Here is a 14,418-nt window from a genome sequence, read left to right as displayed (position 1 = left end):
TACAGAGCATTCAGTAGAACTAATACCTTTTCATTAAAAAGCTGAACACCCTCATTTATGAATATTCATTTGTAGATATGAGTACATGTTGTATGTGTTTCTTTTTTTAATTGTTTTTCTATAGTTGTCCCATTTTCCCCCCATTGTTCTCCCCTACACACCCCCCACTGTCAATCCCCACCCTGTTGTCCATGTCCATGGGTCATTTATACTAATTCCTTAACTAGACCCTTCCCCTGTATGTTCTTAAGCATCAAGTAGTTTTTCCTTTAAATCTGTAATTTATGACTTTTTTTCTCTTTTTCTAGGCTTGAACATGACAGGCAGACTTGGGAGTCTAAGGCCCAGACAGAGGTCCAGCTTCAACAGAAGGTCTGTGACACTCTACAGGCGGAAAACAAGGAACTTTTGTCCCAGCTAGAAGAGACTCAACGTCTATATCACAATTCTCAGAATGAATTAGCTAAATTGAGATCAGAACTTAAGATTCTCAGAGACCAGTGGACTGATTTAAATAATTCTTTAGAAAAATGTAAGGAAAATAAAGAAAATTTGGAAGGGATCATAAAGCAGCAAGAGGCTGATATCCAAAATTATAAGTTCAGCTGTGAACAGCTAGAGACTGATATTGAGGCCTCCAGACAGCTGACCAGTAAGCTGCATGAAGAAATAAACATGAAAGAACAGAAGATTATAAACCTGATTTCTGCCAAGGAACAGGCAATCCAAGAAGCTGTTGCTGAACTGCATCAGCAACATGATAAAGAAATTAAAGAATTGGAAAACTTGCTGACCCAGGAAGAAGAGAATGTTGCCTTAGAAGAGGAGAACAAAAAAGCTGTTTACAAAACCAATCAGCTCATGGAAGCACTGAGATCCATCAAAAAGGAAAACATTCAGCAGAGGGCTCAGCTGAATTCCTTTGTTAAATCCATGTCTTCTCTCCAGGATGACCGAGACCGCATAGTAGGTGACTACCAAAAGCTGGAAGAGCGGCATCTCTCTGTAATCTTAGAAAAAGATCAACTCATCCAAGAGGCTGCTGCTGAGAATAATAAGCTTAAGGAAGAAATTCGACGCTTGAGAAGTCATATGGATGATCTTAATTCTGAAAATGCCAAGCTAGATGCAGAACTGATCCAATATAGAGAAGACCTGAACCAAGTGATAGCAAGAAAGGACTGCCAGCAAAAACAGCTCCTTGAAGCTCAACTTCAGCAGAATAAGGAGCTGAAAAGTGAATATGCTAAATTAGAAGAAAAGCTGAAAGAGTCTGAGGAAGCAAAGGAGGATCTGCAGAGGTCCTCTATTGCCCTACAAGAGGAGAAACAATGTTTATCTAAAGAGCTTGAGAGCTTGAAAGGATCTGTATCACAACTAAAGAGAGAGTTGACAGCCTTGCAAGAAGAAGGCACTTTAGGACTATTTCAGGCCCAATTAAAAGTAAAAGAAGAAGAGGTACAGAGGTTAAGTACTATCCTTTCTTCCTCTGAAAAGAGAATTACAGAACTAGAAGAGGAGTTGGTTCATGTTCAGATGGAAGCTGCCAAGAAGGTTGGTGAAATTGAAGAGAAAATGAAGAAGGAATTAAAGCATCTTCATCATGATGCAGGGATAATGCGAAATGAAACGGAAACAGCAGAAGAGAGAGTGGCAGAGCTAGCAAGAGATCTGGTGGAGATGGAACAGAAATTACTCATGGTCACCAAAGAAAATAAAGATCTCACAGCACAAATCCAGTCTTTTGGAAGGTCTATGAGTTCTCTACAAAATAGCAGAGACCATGCCCAGGAGGAGTTTGGTGAACTGAAAAGGAAATATGATGCCAATCTGAAAGAACTGGCACAGCTGAAAGAAGATCAGGGCCTCTTAGACAGACAGACAGATGTTCTTGTTTCTAAAGCTGCCTTTCCAGTGAATTCCACTGAGGGTAACAGCTTTCCTCACCTTGAGAAACTTAACCAACAGCTTCAATCCAAAGATGAACAACTACTTCACTTGTCCTCACAACTAAAAGATTCTTACAACCAAGTGCAATCCTTTTCCAAGGCTATGGCCAGTCTACAGAATGAGAGAGATCACCTGCTGAATGAACTGGAGAAATTCCGCAAGACAGAGGAAGGGAAGCAGAGGTCTGCAGCCCAGCCAGCAACCAACCCAGCCGAAGTACAGAGTTTAAAAAAAGCTATGTCATCCCTCCAAAATGACAGAGACCGACTAGTGAGTGTGTAGTTTTCTCTTTTTGATCTTTGAGAGTTTTTGAATTTTTCTTTAAATTTTAATTCTTAAAAAAACCAAATTATTTTACTTATTATATGGACACTGAGGGGCAGTATTATATATTCCATAGGTTCTGTTTGGTCTTAGAGAAACACCAAGATATTATTTAAATTTAAATCTGTCAGCATTTTTTTAAAAATTACAAATTTCCTTTTCATAAAGCTCTCCATTGTTTAATGGAGAGCTATTTTATATCTTATATACACACACACATAGAATTTGCTTTCAGAATTTGCCATACTATGTTTACGTGACTATTTAGCCATTTTAATTGCAGACTGAACCCTTTACTCACTTTCCTTTAATACCTAACATTTTTCCAATCAGAAGGAAGGATAAGGAGAATCGCTAATGCTAACTGTTGCTACTGTTAGTAAGATCCAGTAGTTTAATCCAGGTATTTTATTCTGGAAGATTCCAGGTCATCAAGATTCAGAGGCAAAACTGGAACTGTAGAAGCCAAGCCAGGTTGTCGGGGGATTCTACTTTGCGATATAATATTACTATCTTCACTTTATTGACAGTCTCTTAACTCTATCAAGCCCATGTACTTAGGCTAAATAGGAAGTAAAAGCTTCAGAAAGGCTGGATTTTTCCATTTTAAAGAGTGACCTCTGTCCAGAATATGAAAATTCTAGTTTTTAAGATTTAGCCTAATGAAAAGATCATTCCTCCTAACTATAAAGTCTTACACAAACTTTTCTTTTTCTTTGTAGGCAATGTGTTCATTCAAACTACACTTAATATCCAGTATTTATAAACAGTCTTGTCTTTTATGCTCTGAACAAAGCCCACCCTTTCAGTGATGGCTTTGGCATTAACACAATTTATATATATTTGTTTATATTTTTAAAGCAGTTTCAGTTCAGCTGACCTTATCCTAGAAGCTTCACCTTTTGTCATTGCTTTCAGAATGCATGCGAAAGGTCTTTTTATCAGGGCAGCATACACCTCAAAGCCATAATGTAGAGGACCCAGGTATTATCTTCTAAGTCAAAATCTTTTTCCTGGAAGCTGTTAGAATAGATTCTGAATTAACTGTTTCATTCAGTGAATTGCTTTACTCTTCTTATCTATTATAAACACAGGGACTAAACTTTATGTCTCTCAACCCTAGTTCCACATTTTTATCTGCTGGATATTTACAAGCCAAGCTAGCTTTTAAAAAATTTCCATGTTTCTGTAACTCACAGTAACATTCTTTTGTTTCCTAAGGCTTTATGATTTGATTTCATTTAATCATCAAGGTCTATTATTTTAAAATTCTTTTTAAAGATATTTAGTTTTAGAGAGGGAGGAAAGGAGGGAGGGAAACATTGGTGCGAGAGATAAAACATCGATCATTTGCCTCTTGTACATGTTCCGACTGGGACCGAACCCTCAGCCCAGGCATGTGCCTTGACCAGGGATCAAACCAGTGACCTTTCACTTTGCAGAACAACACCCAGCCAAAGGAGCCATACTGGTCAGGGTTGTCTTTTCTTTATGTACAATGTGACTCAAATATTCCTTTCTTTCCTTTCCACCATCAACAAGTTAGGATAAGTCCTGAAAACCTTACCCTTAAACTGGTATATTGTATATACCACTGCTGAATAAATCTTTCTGAAACCACTTTAATATTACTGCACTACTCAAAAACCTTTTAAAGTTGTGCTATCTCTAGATCAGGCTTATGATTCAAACCTCTTAGTCTGGCATTTAAGACCCTATAATTTGTCCTTACTTTTCTTCTCAGTCTTACCTTTTACTTCTTCCCTACTTACACTCTTTATTCAGCCAAATTGATCTCATTGTGTAGTAATCATATCTAGTACTTCCTACTTACCCATACTATCATCCTTTCAACTAAAATGCCCTCTCAATTTTCCTTTTTTGGGGAAAATATTGCCCACTCTTTAAAAGTACCCCAGAGCTCAAGTCCTCTTTGGTTACATTTCTAGATCACTTGATTGTCTATTACCTTCTGTTTGTACTTCCCTAGTACTTTTTTTTTCATTTGTCCCATAATGCGTGTCTATGTGTGTTTAATTTCTGTACACTTATTTTTTATTTTCCTAATTCACAAAGTCGTAGTGATAAGTCTCATGTCTTATACTTGCTTATATTTCCATGGACTTTAGCATAGGGGTAATTAATTAATTATGTGGTAGATAGTCAGCAAGTGGTGGTCATTCCCATATTTGTGGTTGTAACGGTAAACACTTATTTTCTCCATTTTGTAAAACTATCATGTTAGGCGAGTTATGAGAACTTTTGAGACTGAGACTGAGGCTTTTACATCTGCCATGAAAGAATCATAAATCCTAGGCAGGGTTATAAATCACATGAAGGCCTGACAGTGTGACTTGTTGATACAACATACATGATGCACTGACTTGCTGAGGCCCTTCTGCATATTTTCTGAATGTACTATTATCTGTCCATGACTTCCTTTCCACGTCTTGTTCTAATTCTGTCTCATAGGCATTGAAGTTTCTAGTCTCGTAATCATTTGGCCGTATGTGCAATAAATATGGGAGATAACAGATTTCCACCTCTATCAGTTTAAACATTCAGCCTAGGCAGCAGTTTATCACCTCTGCTTACCCTACTCTCCCTTTCCCTCAGTACCACCCGAAAGCTGATTTAGGTCTGAAAGGGAATTAGGCTACACTGGTCTCTTCTTTACTTAGTCAAGGGAAAGTTTCCCAAAATAAAGTTTGAGACCCTACGTGGCAGGGGTTAGCCCGGAGGATTGTACCAGGGCACAATAAACAGCTCTGAAAGCTTTCTGGAATTTGTGTATATGTCTAAACTTCCTTGGGACTTTTCCTTAAGCAAAAAAAGCACTTACACAATTCCTGCTTAAAGAGTAGAAAGTAGATCTCTAGAGGTACCTGTATATTTGTTTATCTGTACTCACTTCATTCTGAAAATGACTTGAGGTAGCATATAAAGATTTGAACAGTTTTTCAAGATAATATAAGAACTGGGAAGGAAGAGAAAATGAGGCTAGAAGGAAAAAGATTAAACCAGGGGTAAGTTTAGTATTCCAAGGAGATGCCTCACTGTTCCATACTCTTCGTTAGAACTACAGGCCACTAATTGCTCCGAGCTTTCTAGCAGCCATTGGAAATAGGGACATGTGCATGAATTGCAGTAGCCATATTTTAGGAAAGGGGAAGAAAGAAATGCTACTTGTTCAAGATAGGATAATTATTAAGTATTGAGGCCTGCAAAAAATTTCTTGTCTGTTTCCACAAGAGGACTTTATGAAGTTGTAAAGCTCCCTTTACTTCTCTGCAGTAAATCTAGTAATGTGTTTTACTACAAAAAATGTTTTACATTTTCTGATGAGCTGGTCCATTCCAAGGATAACATTTAGAGTATCTGGACTAGAAGAGTGAGTGGATTGCGTAAAGAATATATTTTCCTTTTAACATAAAACAAGAACATTTTCTTATTTTAGTTTTTGGGTTAAAAAAGTTATAGACACATATTTAGTAAGTCACTGAATTCTACAATGTTTGATGAGAAAAACAAACAGTAGCACCCCTGACTCTGTTTCTCTTTCTCCCAAGGAAATTTGCTTTTAGCTTTTTATTTGGTGTTTCCTCAGTATCTAAATATGCTTATATGTATCTTGGCTTTTTATTCTTTGCATTAGGTATTGACTTCTTTATGCTAATAGGGTTTAGTTCTTTTTATTTATCCTGTTTCCACAGTTCATACACATACTTTCAATATACAACTCTTTCCCCATTCTCCTGATGTAATTTAATTTTAAGTTTGTTTAAATCAGCACTCAGTGTTTATATTTTTATGACTCTAAATGGTAATTAGAGCTGAGACGTGTTACTTTATTTTTTTCAACATCTTTGTTTTTCCTATAGTTAATAACTGTTTTTGTTGTTAAGTTAGTTATCTTTTCTCTGTATTTATCAGTGTAATTTAAACCATGACATAATGACATTTATTCACATTTTCTCTCAAGATGTTTATTCCTATCAATTTCATCTTCATGAAGAAAATTCCCCTAGAGTCTCTGTCTTGCTCTTTTATGAATCAGTTGCCCTGTACTTCCTAGGACACAGTTTTCATCCTAGAATATCTCCTTTCACCTCTCTCCTTTATTAGATCTTCTGTTTCTTGTATTCCATGTCCTTCTTGTCTTGGTTTTGTGCCATCATTTTAATGGAATAAATCATTCAGTAGCTTCCTAAGAAAAGATATGTGCAAGATAAATTTATAGAAAATGTCTTTTGATCTCTCATACATGATTGATAGTTTGGCTGGATATAAGATTCTAGGCTGAAAATAATTTTCCTTCAAAATTGTGAAGACATTGGTCTATTGCCTTTTAGCGTACATGTGGTTCAAGTCTAAAGCTCTTGGTTCCTGATCCTTTGTATGTGAGCTGTTTCTCTCTCCTTCTCTTTTTCTGTTACCACACACACAGCTCTCATTTCTCATTTCTCTCTCTGGAAATATATAGAATCTTTTAGCCTGTATTCTGAAATATCATAATAATATTCTTTTTTCACTCATCATTCTGTCTAGTCCTTTGAAACTAAGAATTCATACTAATCAAATTTGGGAAATAATTTAATTTATGTTTCACCATCCCCACTCCCAATCCTTTTTCTTGGTTGTCATTTTTTTTTTTTTCCCCTCTGAAAATCCTATTATTTATATGTAGGACATTATGGATTAGTTCTATAATTGTCTTTCCTTTTCTATTCTTTTTGCTATATTTTGGGAACCTTTTCTCACCATCATCTTTTGAACCCTGTAAAGAGGTCTTCATTTTTGCCATCGTGTTTGTAATTTCTAAGGATTTCTTTTTTTTCCCCTTGTCTCATGGATATATGTTCATGCCTCTCCAAGAATAGTGCTAATAGTTTTGTTCTTTTGTTTTCTCATATTGACTTTTTCTTTATATTTTTATTTCTGCTCTAATGTTTCTAATTTCCAATATTCTCTCTTAAATCTTAGAGTATATTACATACTCCTTCAAATACTCTTCTAGTTTCTTTTCATCTCTGTCTTAATATTAGCCATTCTTCAAGTGAGGGTTAATCCTTGGTTTACTATTTATGTTTTTGGGTAGGGTCTCAAAAACTTGTGGATGGGGATTAGCAGCTCCAAGTTTCATTGCAGGGTGATCATGCTGAGCTTTCTGTGGGTAGTCCCCATGTTGATGTCTTTAGTTCCTCCTGGGCCAGTCACATTTTTCTAGAGAAGACTTCTCAATGCCTGTATGGAAGGTAAAGTCTTGTATTCTAACACTCTCCAGGCTGAGTAGGTGGGGAAAGACTTCAACATTCAGAAAGAATATGTCATTTGATCACCCTTGCTTTAGAGCAGTACCCTCACCTTCAGCTGTGCCTGGTGTTCCAAAGTCCAGAGGTGCTTCTTTTACTTTCTCCAGAGAATAAAGCTCTAGCTGTTTGTCAGGGTAACAAAACGTGTGAAACTGAGGAGGGTACCTAGGGATGCAATTGTTTCTTAAGCAGCTTTCATCTAATCCTCCTAATTTCAGCCACTGCCTCCCTATTCCCATCACCATCTTTTCCAGAGGTACCTGACGCTGTTAATTCCCGAGCCTTTTGAAGATTGTGCAGAGTAAGTTTTATTGGTCCTTGGCTTTCCCTACTGCCAGCTTAAGATTTGGCTTTCCCAGATCTGTTAAGTCATTTACCACTTACGCATCTGCTTTTCAGCTTCCAAAATTAATTTTGTTGCTGCTGACCCCTCTCTTGTTCTTTCTGTTCTTGTGTTTTATGCTTTAAAAAATAATGCCTTTATTGTAGCTTTAGTGATGTTTCCAGAATGGGTGAAACAGATGTGGTTCAAGGCCTCCTCTTTGCCCAGATGTCCTGCCACTTTTTCTTACTACCAGGCTTTTAATGAGTATTGGGGATAAAGAGTTTGAAGATATACCTGGAATGTAGTTAGGCAGTTTCACTAATTAAAGTCAAGTCCATCATCATTGTATCACCGCCTCCATCATCATCACCATCATTACTAACTTTATGTGTGTAACACATTAATTTTTTTCATTTCTATAATCTTATGAGAGGTACTCTTAATTATCTTTGTTTTATAGGTGAGGGAAATTAAGGCTTAGAGGGTGTGAGGAACGTGCATATGTATACTCACACAGCCTGTGTGAGTAGGATAACTTATTCCAAAGCCTACGTGTTCTTAACCACTGGGCCGGGGCATCGCTGCCTTCTTCATATCGTAATCACCAGCTAAGCTAGAGTAAAAGTTGACTTCTGTATAAGAACATTCAGAAGCCTAACCAGGTCACGTGGCTAAATGGAAAATCAGTCGATGTTTACATGTTTTGTCTAGGGAGTTACCACTCACAAAGAACTTGTCGGTCCCCTATGTCTACTCCATGTCAGAGTTGTAGATTGAGCATCAATTTAGGACTTTGGGAGCAGGGGGCTGGGGTAGAAGTTGCAGGAATGGTCAGGGGCTGCAGCCTTGATGACAGTTTCGTGGGGCAATTCCCACCAGCCTGGCTGCATGTAGTTCAAATTTTAGAGATTTGTGCTGCTCAGAGTCTGTGGTGGTGTCTGACTGACTTAGTAGGAAGCTGCTGATGACTCATAGCTGGGTGAATGAGATGTGATGAATCATCCATTTGCTTTCCCTTTGATTAAAGCTGAAGGAATTGAAGAATCTGCAGCAGCAATACTTGCAGATTAACCAGGAGATCACTGAGTTACGTCCACTGAAGGCTCAACTTCAGGAGTATCAAGAGAAGACAAAAACATTTCAGATTATGCAAGAAGAACTCAGGCAGGAAAACCTCTCCTGGCAACATGAGCTGCATCAGCTCAGGTATGATAATCTCTGCTTTTTGACTCTTTTAGTTTCCTTTTTAACTTTTTATTATGAAATAATTACATATATATAGGAAATAGCAAAAACAGTACAGTGAGTTCTTATTTACCCTTCACCCAGTTTCCTCTAATGATCGCATCTTACTGTACTTAACTCTAATATAATATTAAAACCGGGAGATTGACATTGGTATGATTCAAAGACCTTATTCATATTTCACCAATTTTACATTCATTCAAGTATGTGTCTGCAATTTTACCATATGTGTAGATTCATGTAACTACCACCACAACCCAGATATACACCCATTCCATCAACACAAGTATGTCTCCTGTGCCACTAGTTTATAGTCACACGCTTCCCCCCCTCCTCTGCACCCTCTCATCCCTAATCTCTAGCAACCACTAATCTATTCTCTTATCTCTATAATTCTGTTATTCTGAGAATGCTTTATAAGTGGGATCATACAGTATGTATGTAACCTTTTGAAATTAGCTTTTGTCATGCATCATAATGCCTTTGAGATCCACCAACTTTTTCACGTATATCAATAATTTATTTATTTTTACAAATTCTATTGCATGAATGTATTGCTTTTAACCATTTACCCGTCGAAGGGCTTGAGTGTTGTTTCTAATTGTTAGCTATTAAAAACAAAGCTGCTATGGACATTTGTGTGTAGGTTTTCATATGGACAGTAAGTTTTCATATCTCTGAGATAATTGCTCAGGAGTGCAAATGCTAGGTTGTATGTTAAGTATAATGTTTAGTTTTTAAAAAGCCTGCAAAACTATATTCCAGAATGACTGTACCATTTTATATCCCTACCAGCAATATATGAGTGATCCAGCTTCAATGTCAAATACTGCATTCTTGTCAGCATTTGCTATTGATAAATACGTAATGTGATTTTAATCTGCATAATGGCTAATAATGTTGAACATATTTTTATGTGCTTATCTGACAGTTATTTGTCCTTTTTAATGAAATGTTTGTTCATGTGTTTTGTCCATTTTTATATTTAGGTTGTTAATTCTTTACTGTGCAGTTTTGAGGGTTCTTTATATATTGTAGATACAAGTTCCTTGTCAGACACATGCTTTGCAAATATTTTTTCCAGTCTGCAGCTTGCCTTTTCATCCTTCTCAACTAGGTCTTTTTAATTTTTATGAACATAATTTATTGATCATTTTTCTCTTTATTCAGATTCAGTAATTTCTATTGTTCTCTCTTCAAGTTTACTGTATCTTTCACCTATCATCTCCATTCTGCTATTGAGCCAATCGAGTTTGCTTTTTATTTGCATATGACGTCTTGCAGTTCTAAAATTTCCATTCAGTTCTTCTTTATATATTCCATTTCTTTCCTGAGGCTTTCTCTGTTTTTATTTCCATTGTGTTAGTAATTGCTTGTTGAAATGTTTCTGTAATGACAGCTTTAAAATCTTTGTCATGTAAGTTCAACATTTGTGTCATCTCTTTGTAATCTGATGATTTTCTTTTGTCAATCAAGTTGTGATTTCCCTGGTCTTAGAATGTGACGTCCTTGGTTCTCATTATGATTTCAGTTGTAGCCTGAACATCTTGGAAATTATGTTATAAGACTAAAAGTCTTATTTAAATCTTCTGTTTCAGTGGACTTCCACTAATACCACACCAGCAGGGGAAGGGGAACACTACCTCTTTACTGCCAGATGGGGGTAAAGTCCAGTGGGCTCTCAAATTAGCCTCTATTGATAGCCCTAGAGGGAAGAGGTGCCCTGATATTGCCAGGAAGAGGTGTCAGTCCTGGCTCCCCACTTTTACTCCACCAACAGTGCAATTAGTGGAGAGGGTTGCCTCATTACTACTAGGTTAGAGTAGGAGTCTAAGCTTCACACACATGGCCTCTATTGATACCATTGTGGGGTCTGGAGAAGTTCACCTCTTTACTGGACAATAGTAAAAGTCCAAGCTACCCACTCAGTCTCCACTGACACTGCAGAAGGGAGATTGAGGAGAGCAACTTGTTACCACTGGATAGTGCCCAAAGACCAGAACTCCCTCTTGACTTATTTTGATGCTGCCACTGCAGGAACAGGGAGGAATGCTTCATTACTTTGTCATGGTTGCAGATGGATGTCCGGGTCCCACTTGTTTTCTCCACTGACACCACAGTCGGAGTGGGGTTAATCGGAGAGAGGCACTTTTTCACCACTGGGTGGTGGTGACAGTCCAGGTACACATTTGACCCAGCCAGGGAGGGTGATGTGCATTTAGTTACCTCTGGGCAAGGAAGTAACTCTAGCTTGTCCACTAGGATTCTGTTAATGGGAATGGGAAGGCACTATGGGTTTTCACCTGGAGTAGAATAGTTATTGTAATTATTTCTGCTACCCATTCCTGGCCCATTTTAAGTGATCAAACTTTTCTTGGCACTCAGTGTTTCCAAGTTGTAGGATCTTCTACCACCCAGTTTATATTATATGAAAATTTTTTAAAGAACAGTGAATTTACTGCCAGGTCATTCCTCAAGTACTAGGGTCCCTAGCTGGTCCACCTTTTTCTCTTCATCTCCTCTAAGTCTTCTTATGTTTGTTTATATATATAATTCCTGGGGTTTAAAAAATAAAATCTATACTCAGTGGGAGGAATAAGGAGAAATGCATCTACACTAGCTCATCAGGATCCAGACACCCAGCCCTTTTTCTTTTAAAAAAAGAGATGAATAACTGTGCTGTATGGCACTATGAGAACAGAAAAAGTTAAGATAGGAACTGTAATTCTGGTTGGTTTTTTAATTCAGTTTTTAAACAAATTTGATCAAAAAACAAAGGTAAAGAATAAACTAATAACAGCATATAAAAAGAGGCCCTATTTTTGTAAGCTCATTGTTGGGAATTTATTACTGTTTAGCTTAGGATAGTGCATGCCACCTTATTAATATTAAACCCAAAGCTTTCCAGATTTGGTACTAAAAGGAGAATCTCCATGTCGGAAAGGGCTGCTGATGAAGCAGCATGTGCTTTGGCTCAGTAGCTGCTGCAGGACAACCACAGGCAAGTGAATACAGAGACCACGAGGTGGAGTCCAGATTCCTACCCAGCTCGCAGTGGCAGCCAGGACGATAGAGATCAGCACAGTGAAATAATTATTGTAACAAACATGAGAGAGCTCTTAATGTAAACAAAAGACTTGTTCCTTCACAGATCCCAGGTGCACCTGCACTTTTCTTACATGATATTTCAAAATAAACCTTAAGCAAAGTTTATAGAGGAAAGTGCTTTTTAAAATTTGTTGATTTAAATTTTATGGAGTAAAGATTTTTATGTTTAACATCATTCTGGACTTTCTTATAAGTGAACATATATCAACACATTCCATAGTGTCAGCAGCTTCCTCATATACAGCACATTTAAAAAAAAATCAAATGATAATAATTACAGAGAAGATAAAATCTGTGAGTTTTTGCTGTCTGGGAATACAAATCTCTTCTATTTCTTCTTTCTGAAATTGAACCTCAAGAGAAAAGAGAAGTTGCTCCATTTCAACCTCAGCCTCCCCCACCCCCTTAGGGAATAGCTGCCCCAGCTTTATTCTGTTAGAATCTCAATTTATCATAAAGCTATCAGGCTCTCAGTATGTCTTCCTTCAGATACAAATTAGTGCTGAGCATTGAATTTATGGCCCTCCAAAGATGATTGGAACAACATTGGGGCATCACCTTGATATCTCCCACATTATATCCAGATGATCCAGAACTCGTCGGCAGCCGTCTGTCTCGAGAGACGATGGTGTAGCTTCTTAAGAGTCTATCTGCACCGCTGAGAATGGCTGTGCAGTCCAACTCGGGAGTGACACGGTATCTGTCTCCTCCCGTGTTGAATTGACATCTTGTGATGACGCTGGAGTGTCCTCTCCAGTGAAGCTGAAGCTACAGAGCCTGGGCAGGGTGATATGGAGGGTCTGCTGTTGCCCATGCAGCAGACTCCCCCTCTCTTCGCAGCTGAAGGGTCCAAGGGAAAGACGGAGTCAATACAGCTTGGCTTCAGGTGCGCCGCAGGAGTTGCCGGTGTTGACTACAACGTCGAACCGCCTTAGGGACTCCGGCTCCGGATTTTCTGTCAGGGTTTACTCCCTTAGCCTTTCCCCTGAAGAGGTATGCCGCAAGGCAGCGGAGGGTTTTTGGAGTCAGAGTTTTCCTTCTCTGATGTGCCCTGACTGGAAGATCGAACCAGCGACACTTAGCTCGCAGGCCGACGCTCAATCCACTGAGCCAAACCAGCCAGGGGAAGATCCAGAACTACATAAACATTAAGTATCTAGTTATCAGTGTAAATCTAAGAAGAGCTACAAAGCTTTAAAAACTTATTTTCTACAGCCTCCTGTTCTTCTTTAAATGTCCTCAAATGGTATTTCTAAAGGATACTTTTTAAATAAAGGTGATCCTTGGGGAAGAGAAAAAGAGGGAGAAAAAACAATTCCTCATCTACTGATTCTTTTTCCCCTCATTTTCTCCTTTTTTAATTAACCTTTCTCTATTTACCTTCCACCTTGAGCAGATTTGAAGAAAAGTAAAATTATATATCAAGTGAATGTGAGTAAATTTGGAGAAGGAAAGGAAGACATTTTACTTCACTGTTGGAAGGAAAGAGTATGAGAACACAGAGTTTATTCACTGACTTTAGGACTAGCTTCTTTAACTGAATATCTTCAAGACTTCCTGTCTTTGCTTTTGAAATACTTGAAAGAAGTTAGCTTTTTAATCACGAAAAAGGTGAAACATCTTGTTCAAGGTTCTGTTGGCCTTGGCATTGCCTTATCAGGAGAGCCTGGATTTATACCATAGCCTTTCTCTTCCACTTGTGGTTACTGTTTTGCTTATTCTGTTCTGGTTCCTGTACTCTCTTACTTAAGGGGTAAGTGCGATATAGCCCTATTTGTGACTGAGTTCTAAGGTTTTTTCCTTAGCCCCCATTCTCTATTGAGGGTCTCTTTCCACACCATAACCGCTTGTCCATCCTTCTTTAAAAAATCCCAGCTTTAAACTTTTTATAGAAGATTGTCATCTTTCTCATGCATTCTTACTCTTACATACCTTCTTTCTTGTTCTCTCTCACTTTTCAAAGACAAATAAAGAAAGTGTTTTAGAAGATTCCTTTTGCAGGACTTCCAGTCAAGATGGAGGCATAGGTAGACATGCTTTGCTTCCCTGCTCAGCCATAGAAAGAATTACAACCAGATGTCAAAAACAAATAACTACCAGAACCATCAGAAAATCAAGCTATATGTAAGTCCGACAGCCAAGGACTTAAAAAAG

The 14,418-nt window shown here is 37.9% G+C and overlaps 1 protein-coding gene across 3 annotated transcripts in view; it reads left to right on the top strand.

Annotated features, from left to right (window-relative positions):
• GOLGB1 (golgin B1) overlaps positions 1 to 14,418 on the top strand; it is an 84,814-nt gene that overhangs the window by 56,286 nt on the left and 14,110 nt on the right. For 2 of the 3 annotated variants that reach the window (XM_090277173.1, XM_090277164.1), the window contains 2 exons: positions 309 to 2,220; positions 8,939 to 9,117. In XM_090277173.1, the coding sequence (XP_090133299.1) occupies positions 309 to 2,220; positions 8,939 to 9,117 (2,091 nt within the window). Of the gene's footprint in view, positions 1 to 308; positions 2,221 to 7,840; positions 7,888 to 8,938; positions 9,118 to 14,418 lie in introns of those variants that run through there. The other variant, XM_090277181.1, reaches the window with a different exon arrangement.

This window comes from Furipterus horrens, unplaced genomic scaffold (genome assembly GCF_987537825.1).
Source record: "Furipterus horrens unplaced genomic scaffold, mFurHor1.1.pri manual_scaffold_1, whole genome shotgun sequence".
NCBI classification, from domain to species: domain Eukaryota; kingdom Metazoa; phylum Chordata; class Mammalia; order Chiroptera; family Furipteridae; genus Furipterus; species Furipterus horrens.
Note: the sequence above shows the minus strand (reverse complement) of the source record. Positions and strands in the feature narration are given on the sequence as shown.